This window comes from Trichoplusia ni, chromosome 16 (genome assembly GCF_003590095.1).
Source record: "Trichoplusia ni isolate ovarian cell line Hi5 chromosome 16, tn1, whole genome shotgun sequence".
Classification (NCBI taxonomy): domain Eukaryota; kingdom Metazoa; phylum Arthropoda; class Insecta; order Lepidoptera; family Noctuidae; genus Trichoplusia; species Trichoplusia ni.
The window spans coordinates 5,627,549-5,636,630 of NC_039493.1; the positions used below are offsets into that span (position 1 = coordinate 5,627,549).

The 9,082-nt window shown below is 33.1% G+C and overlaps 1 protein-coding gene across 4 annotated transcripts; it reads right to left on the reverse strand.

Annotated features, from left to right (window-relative positions):
* Positions 1-359: 359 nt before the first annotated feature.
* On the reverse strand, positions 360-4,135 carry LOC113502139. 4 transcript variants are annotated; one of them, XM_026883533.1, is made up of 5 exons: positions 3,929-4,135; positions 1,997-2,118; positions 1,521-1,625; positions 813-923; positions 360-531 (listed from the first exon to the last, which is right to left on the reverse strand). In XM_026883533.1, exons 1-5 carry the CDS (start codon positions 3,951-3,953, stop codon positions 424-426), a joined length of 471 nt encoding a protein of 156 aa, XP_026739334.1. In that variant the 5' UTR covers positions 3,954-4,135; the 3' UTR covers positions 360-423. The 4 variants fall into 4 exon arrangements, with proteins under 4 accessions (XP_026739334.1, XP_026739335.1, XP_026739336.1 ...); XM_026883534.1 differs by having other exon boundaries at positions 1,533-1,625; positions 3,929-4,132; XM_026883535.1 differs by lacking the exon at positions 3,929-4,135 and adding an exon at positions 3,596-3,874.
* Between the last annotated feature and the right edge of the window lie 4,947 nt (positions 4,136-9,082).

The following is a 9,082-nucleotide window of genomic DNA, read 5'->3' on the forward strand; positions in this document are numbered from 1 at the left end:
TTCAATAATATAATTGATGTTTAAACCTTACCTTGTGCGAAAGTCAAATATGTGTATAATGTACGAAATCGTTTTTGAAAAACCCAAAAGTGTATATGTAATCTGCGAAAAACCCCTTTTCTTACTCTACATGAGTAAAAATATGATTGTATAAGGTTTTTTTTCAGTCTATCAACGTCTAGCTTCCTGTAAATCTACTATAACGAAGGGCATAGAGTAGCTCTCTTTCACAACTGCTACAGGCTTCCGTACATATTATATAAGTTGGAATTTAAACCATTACCACTAGAATTATGACTGCCAGGCCCAGCTCGGAGGTCCATCGTTGAAAAGCTCATTTTCACAATAAAACAAATACCTATAAATAACGTATCGCGTATAATTTCGATTTCAAACTTAGCACTTTGACAGCATGTCTACATTTCACGTTTTGATGTTTTCGGCCATTTTCAGGAGTATGGTTCGGAGGAGATTAGCTAGCACGGGGTAGTTTTGACCTAGCAGTGGTGCGCGAAGCTGAGGGACGCATACCTGCGAAAAAAATAAATGGAAATCAATAAAATACTAAATTACAGTATTCGACTGTTTTCTTAAAAGGATTATCTTCATCCTGACTATATGGATACTTCCAATATTTTCAGAATTAGTCAATATCTTATTCTGTATAGTTACGTAATAAACGGTTGTCTCTATAATATTGTTTTTGAATTCTCAATTTTCAGTGAAACGTTCAATCAGTGCCAATTCATTTGATACCAATAAGAAATAAAAAGGCATTAAAATCGATACTAAAATTATCTTTTATTACTTACCACAGCCAATATTACGACCAACAAAGGACAGACCAAGTTTATCAGTAGCGTTAGGACCGCTCGCACAAGCCACCAAAGACCGACTACTACCAGGACACTGGCTAACATCACCTGAAAGAATCAAAATTCAACTCATTTACAAATTTATAAGGCTCTGATTTAAATGATACTCATTTTCTGATTGTAACAGTGACTGCTGGATACAGGTCACCACACAATGGAAGCCGCTGAGTTAACTTAGGAGATAGTGCACTACAATGCACATAGCGGTGACTCTAGCAAAAATTCGACATTGTCATCTTCTACCCACCCTCGGAGTCCACTACCACCAGTACAACGCTGCTTTATGCGGTGTAGTTTTCCGTCACTTTTACAAAAATACTACATACTTGTCTTAATTTAAAACGTGAGCTTAAACGGTTAATAATAATACCATGGCCTCAAACCTAGAAATTATCTAATTTCAAGGAGAACTGAGTGGTCACCACCCTAAACCCACAGTGGGTGACATCACACAGATACAATAAACGCGTGGGCTACGGATTTTTGTGATCCACGTACTTTGTTCTGAGTCTCGGTATTTTATGCCTGGGCCTTACATATTTGTAAAAAAGTCCCACGTCTCGTCAGGTCAGTCCAAGGTCGTCGTCTATTAAAAATGATATACGATAGGTATGTAAATAAATAGGTACAACAAGTTATAACGACCCGCGCTGTTACCTGGGCCTCTTCATGGGTCCGCAACCAATTCCGGAGGACGTTAACGATACTGCCATTATCCTGTCCGGGGCACGACGTTCGCGATACACTAAACTGGAAAAATCAAGAATAATCATAATTATTATTAGCATGGTACTTAGCTATGGCCTCCCTTTTCTGCACTTAGGCTTCTACGTAATTGCCTACCGGAAGTATTTCCACTTTAGCTCTATCCTAACTTCTGGACAAAAAAAAAGAATTTTATGTAGTTTGTCTTGTAATAAAATATACCGAAGTGCGTTGACGAATTTTTATCCTGTAAATATCCGTCACTAAAAACATGTTTTTCTAACATAATATCATTATCATTGCATTCTGTAATACTCCTATTAGCCTCTACTTGTTGTTTATAAAACTGCACTCAAAAAGTAATATTGCAGAGATTTCTTTTAATCTAAACTAATTAATCAAATCGTTTTACATACACGGTGCCCGAACATGGCTGTCTGCCACTGGCAACGATCAGCATACATGCCGTTGGCAACGTCGTCAATGACTTCCGTAGCGTTAATCATCAACGCATACAAACTTCTGTTTAGCTGAGCGTCTGCAAACAAAATTATTTAAGTCACCGCGTATCACCAAATCTTAGAGAACTATTGTGGGTGTGGGAGGGAGATGAGCTCTACGTCTAGCGCGCTGTCCCGCTTCCACAAGTCCAATAGTGTTTTTTCAAGAGATGGCAATAGGCTTTCGGTTTGCTGACATTCAAAACGTCACTCTGCAATATCACTTGTTGAGGGCGATTACTAATAAAATTTGATTCACTTGGTCTTTTTAACCAATAATTTAGTGAATTCGTTATAGCATAGGGTATAATTAATTTCTAGTTAAGACAGTGGAAAAAATGTGTATCCATAATTGATGTCCGTTTTATTTTGGATTGAGGAGTTAATTTATGAGTAAAATTTTCTTTTAAAAGGTGTACATCTTTCCCTTCGGGCCTTTTTTTAAAACGAAGCATTTAAAGCTTGTTCTCGACGGACGAGCCGCTTTCAAGGCCCGCCGCATTTGGGCCCAAAATTAATTTTAATAATTATTTCGTTTGCTTTTCACATGAACCCAATTCACATACATATTCATGAATTGTATGAAACAACATAATTAATTAAGACCTGCTTGTAATTCTTTTGTTTTATTTTATTGTAGTTCTGATAAAGTTAACGATATTTCGTCACGTGATCACTAATTATGAATTTATAAAATTAGGTGACAATATTTTTATGTGCTGTGATTACTTGATTCGGGGAATTGATTAAAAACTATTTTATTGTGAAAAACTGAATTAAGTTTTGTTAAAACAAGCCAATATGTTCTGCTGTTTTCCTTAGCAGTGTCTTATTTATGTTAGAAAAGTAAAGTCCCACTGCACTTGTGGGGTACAATCAAGCTACTTACCAGATATTCAAATTGTTTATAAAGCATACAAGTCGATAATCTTTAGTTATAAAAAAAAATCATGTGGACCTCTTAGAGCAATGTAGTTGCAGCGGTAGAATACCTACACTGGTAAGTGGCAGTGTCGGTAACAAACTTCCACGAACTCAACTATTTTACTTAAAACGGTAGCTTTTTAAAAACAGGTCATGAATGCCTTTACAATAATCCAAAACCAATTTTCTCATCAATCAAAGCTAAGAACTCTCTCGTTTAATAAAAGTCATCAACATCCTAATGCTATAAGTGTTTTCATTTAAGTCCAAATTCGAGAATATTTGCTCACATTCTACTATTCTTCCTTACAACTTTTAAACGACTGAACCGTTTTATACAACATATCATTCAACCTTACTACAAAATAATTAAAAAACTAAATTTAAAACGCTCAATTGGCTCGGCAGCTTGGAACTTATAACATCTCTCTTCTTGCACAGAGGTGTTAAAAAGGAAACACAACACACTTCGAAGATAACAATAAGTACATTTCCTTACACCACTTCGTCTTGTCACCAAAGCAATTAACAGATTAAATCTAACAAACCGTTCTCGCAATGCGGTGTGAATATCACAATGAGACAACCTACCTCCGTGGTCCCGAGGGAAAAATACTTCGTTAGCAAACCCTTCTAATTTCCTCACACAGATCTTTGCTAACAACACATTGAATGAGCAATAAGAACTTGAAACACAGAAAACCAACTTATAAGGCAACGAGAATATTTTGAAAAAGTACTAAAGACTTATTTGACATTTAGTATAATGCTTGCAAATTAAGAATTCAACTTCTGAATTTATTATATCGAGTACGTAAATAAATATTTGATTTACATCCTCATCACTCGAAATATTTTGTACGAATAACGTCTAACAAAAAACAAGTAGGCAATGACATAAGGAAAAAAGTAAAAAAATCTCACCAGTCCTTGGAAAATTGGGTTCCATTTTTGATAATGCACATCACCCATTTTTATTAAATGAACTGTTTAAATAATGACGAAAATCTCGTGAAGAATAGTTCTAAAACATGGTTGTATAAAATGTTATATTTTTGTGCGAGTTTTCTGTTTTACGATTGCATACAACATGACTTTTAAATGACAATGAGGACTGCTGTTGATTTTTCTATTTTTAAAAGTTTAGGAAAATAATGTTTTGGGTAAAGAGGTTTTAATGTAATAAATTTCAAGGTATGTTTGTATTTTGCGATTTTGCGTTTGCGAGTTTAATTTTTATCAACGGTTTTCACTAATTTATTGTAAGAAAAATATTTCGGTAATTAGCTATCCATAATACTGTACTATACCTCAGATTTATTACCTATTGGACGATAAGAACTTAAAAATAAAAATTCAAACATGAAGTTCAGAAAATATGGACCTTTGGCCCACTATTTCTTTTTTTGTAGGTACTTGAAATAGATGCGACATTGTGACTGATACGATAGGTATACCTAAGGGCACAGACTGTCATCAGCTGCAAAATAATTTACCACTAGCTGAGTCTCGCGGAATTTTCCGTGTTGTTTCAACAACTCTTGATCGTAGCATAACGTTTATTAACCTTTTTTAATATAATACGAAAAATAATTCTGTTTATTATTATTCGTATTAAATCGTATCAAAAAATTGAAAGTCATACATGGCTCATTTCATCAAATCAATTATCCATTATTAGGACCGTGTATCAATATTAATATGAAACATATTGAGAGGACAAACAATTTAGGTAAATCACGAAAATACATTTATTAGCCTATTTTGTAGTTAAATTTGTTCCAGATTAATGTAATAGTGGATATTTATGAATAACTGGATCGTCTAAATTGGGGTTTCACAGCAATTCGGACAATGATTTTACAGAGGACTTGATGAATTATTTGATGGAATTAAAAAAATGTATATTAAATTATGTAACGGTTTACTCATATGTATTTATCAAGATTTTCCCGACTAGTTTCGGATTCAACCTGAGTTCTTAATGATGAGCTGTCGCGACGGCTAAGTGTGCTTGTACTTTTGGAACGGCACATTTATCAATAGGACGGCACTTTAACTCCACTCCACCAATTCTACTCCTTATTCCTATACTTAGAATAATTTTGTTTCAGTTGTCAATGATGGGAAAATATTGCGGGGACGTCCTTTGGTAAAGAAATGAGAACAGTGTCGAAATGTTTTTTGCGACGCCTTTACTTCTTTACAGACTAAATGTTCAAAAATAGTTTTTTTTTTAAATTACCTACTGTTCATGTGTTTCAAAGATGGACAATGTTTAAAAGTGGAAGATTTTAAATATACCAATTAATTTAGCTGTAAATAGTACACAATTGCACCCATATTTCACGAATAAAATAAGCGAAGATAAAATAGTCCTTTTCACAAAAATTATATTAAATTCCTAATCAACACTGTAACAAACATTAAAATAAATACTCCCTCATTCTCTTCATCAAAAACTTTGAGAACTACAGTCATAAACAAAAATATTGCAAAAAGATAATCATTTCACAGTTCTATTCAGAAAGATGTAAAATATTATCACTTTTGAATACTAAACATAAAAAGATATCTCTAACTTTTCATGTCAGTTTTTGTAAGCATTTAGCTCGTGGCAGTACTGTGACAGACCTTTATAATTTTATTTGTACTCAGTTGAGTGTGGAGAATATATTTTTTGTAGATTAAATCAACGGGCCGCTGGCTGCACTAAATTTTGTCATGATATTATGTTCTGACACACAATGTAGTGCAGTATAGGGGGACAATGGGTTTTGAAAATTATTGAAATTTAAAATTTCCTTTTTTTATTTTGCGATGCGCAATCTAAGCTTTAAATAATATTTAAATTATTAAGGATTTTTTTTCTAAAAATAATTTTGAATTTGTATTTTTTTCAGGTGATGGAACTAGAACATGGAAAGAGTACTTACTAATGAATAATAATTAAATCCCAAACAAATGATAGAAAATCATTGAACTACAAAAAAGTGTCTTTTATTATTTGATTAATTTGAGCAGTTTCCGTTAATATCAACATAATCACAAACAACAATTTACAAAAAAAAAAAAACAAAACAACTGTCTTCAAAATTGTAACCACGTAGTCACCCTACACTAAGCGAAGTGATAAATTAAAGCTTAGCATGGTCATGACATCTTTCGCGGCCGCCATATTTTTATTTAGACTAGCTCGGTCTTGCGGCGTCGCCCGACATTAAGACTTGGATTATGTTCGAGTTCACTGAAGTCAGTATTTCATTAAGATTGAAACTTATATTGTTGTCTTTCTCATTGTATCTCTAAGGATGTTGCTTTAACATTTATAAGATTCTTGCTTGTGATGTTAATACTGAGTTTTGATATGTAAATATTGTTAAACAAGTATATTTTGTGTTTTTAATTAAAACTGTTTTTTTTTGGAGCATATTTATACAAATGATTACCTACTTTTCCAGTTTCTTCGAGCTCACATACAAGTACCTATCTGTTGATATATCCTCTTTTATATTTCTCAATTTTCATTATGGATTATATTATATTATTATATTATGCTATACCGGAGGTCGTGGGTTCGATTCCCGCCCAGGACAAATGTTGTGTGATGAGCATGATCATTTGTTCTGGTGTCTGGGTGTAATTTATCTATAATACGTATGTATTTAGAAATATATAAGTAAGTTTATCAGTTGTCTGGTTACCATAACACAAGCTCTGCTTAGCTTGGGATCAAATAACCGTGTGTGTCCCAGGATATATTATACATTATATTATCACTTGTTGAAAATTCTAAGGTATAAAACTTTCATTACCTTTTCTTACATTGTAAATCAATGTTTACATACTCTTTATTTTTGTCCTAGTCTCAAACAAAAAATATCGTTTTGGAAATAGCCAAATTCTATCAAACAACATTCTTCTTGAACGTAATTAGTTGAACCAACATTAGACGACGCGTCGAAGTACTCACAGTACGTCACGAGACAAGACAGACTTGTTAAACAATGCTACGCTCACAACTTTCTCAAAATGAACACTCGTTTCAGCACTTCTTACACTTAAGTTTTGGATGTTGTGTCGCACAACAGCCATAATAAAGAAGGTTTAAAAAATGAATAATAATGAAAAAAATATAAAAATGAAAGCGTCACGCCGATGACTGGTGAGAAGTGGCCAACGATCGGGTGTAGTGGTGGTTCCTTGTATCAGAGGCTAAGACACAATTTGGGTCGCCGAGCCAACGGAGTAAGTAAGTAACAAAAGTGAAAAGAGAAATTACGAGTCGAACTCGCGGTACTGGTATATCACTTGCTGAAAAGAATTGCTCATCCAAATTTTTTTTTATTGAATATGGCTGTTTACCCTTATTTGTGGATTTTATGTAAGCGGTAACAAAAATACATCTGTGTGAATTTCAACTTTCTTGGTAGCACGGTTCATGACATCCAGTATGGTTACATAGTTACAGACGGGAGACATAATATTATAATATGTATCCGTTATTTTTTCCTTTGGGGACGGAACCCAACAAAATTAATTAACAAGACAAGCGAGAGGGTCAAGTAGTCATATCTATATGTGTACTTTTTGTATTGATTATTCACAAAGCTGATAGATGTTTTTGTTTTTAATAACCCAACCCCTTATACTGAAGACTATCCTTCATTTAAAGAGAACAGTTATTTTTCAATTTTCAAAGAACGTTTAATCTACCCCGTCTATCCTGCAATCAAGATACATACATAGACCTAGTGGTTCATTAGCTGCCACGTCGTGTTGCGGTGCACGACGGGTTGATATCGGTGTCCATGATTAAGGCAAATAAGTTTCATCTTTCTTTTTTAATACCAGATTGATCAAAATCATAAATGAGAGTATCATAATGAGTGAGTATGTGACATACTTATAGTGAGGTTTATGTTTGGAGAATAAAGCGCCGAAGTTCATAACCACGAGGTGATTTTGAGCATTTAAAAATTTGTGAGATTTTTCAAGCAGTTTTAACATTTTTTCTCATATTTAATTAAATTGCCTTAAACATAATAGTGTAACGAGTAGACATATTATTTTATTAGGTTGTTATTTTTAATTACATTTTCAAGGTCAGAATTGTGTTGACCTTTTGTCTAAATTTTCTACTTTTAAATAGAGTTACAGAATATTTAAACTCTATTCCAGACGCCAGCGTTGGATATATTTTCTTTTTAAATGTATGGAAGGATTTTTATGCTTCGCTCTGCAAAAGTATTTACGTACGTTGCTAAATAAGAAAAAGCTTTGAATAAATAAAACTGTTTATAATATATCGCTGTTTTGGTTTGACTGATATGGTTTTATGATGTTAGATAGTTGTAGTATGTTCAATTTTGTTTTTTTTTTGTTTTAGTCAAATTATTTAAATGTAAAGTACTCGTCAAGATAAACTATTCCTAAACAAAGAAATCGTGATTATTTAAATGGATTTGAAATAAATTATTAAATTACTGTCACTCTACAACGATGTGGTAATTATATAAAAAACTATAATGTTTTTTTATATAATACCACATTTTTGTTTACATCAATTAATATGATTACTCAGAAAAAGACCGTTATCCATCCAATCCAGTCTATCTTTAGAACTAGTCTACACTACTAGCTAAACAAAAAAAAACAGAGTCTCAATGGTTTAGAGAAACATGACCACATTCACAGTTCTCGATTCTGCCAACTGCACACAACACTTTTATAAATAAAATCTTTCAAAAACCACGACATTTTAAATCCTGGTAACAAATGTAAACATTCACTAACCGCAGTTTTTCAAAGTCAAAACAGCTTTGTAAACTGACGTATAAAGTAGAAGAAAAATATTACAAACAGACTCGGTTATCTCGTAAATATGACGAAGAAAAAACATTTAACGCTGTGTCAACCGCTATCTGTTAGGGACGGCTGACTTTTACAGGATTAATATACTTTTTTTTAAGAGAGTGCAGACAGCTTTGGTTTGTAAAGGGCGGAGTTAATTGTGGCCATCTTGAATGTTACTTGGACTTAATGTAGGGAGTGCTTAATAATTTATGAATAATTGTT

What these genes read in the sequence shown, in the direction of transcription:
- LOC113502139 (XM_026883533.1), bottom strand. Translation starts at nt 3,953, where the DNA reads ATGGAACCCAATTTTCCAAGGACTG. An exon ending in CAGCCATGTTCGGGCACCGT is followed by an intron (nt 1,626 to 1,996) that starts GTATGTAAAACG and finishes TGATTTTTCCAG; the next exon opens with TTTAGTGTATCGCGAACGTC. An exon ending in AGGCCCAGGTAACAGCGCGG is followed by an intron (nt 924 to 1,520) that starts GTCGTTATAACT and finishes TGATTCTTTCAG; the next exon opens with GTGATGTTAGCCAGTGTCCT.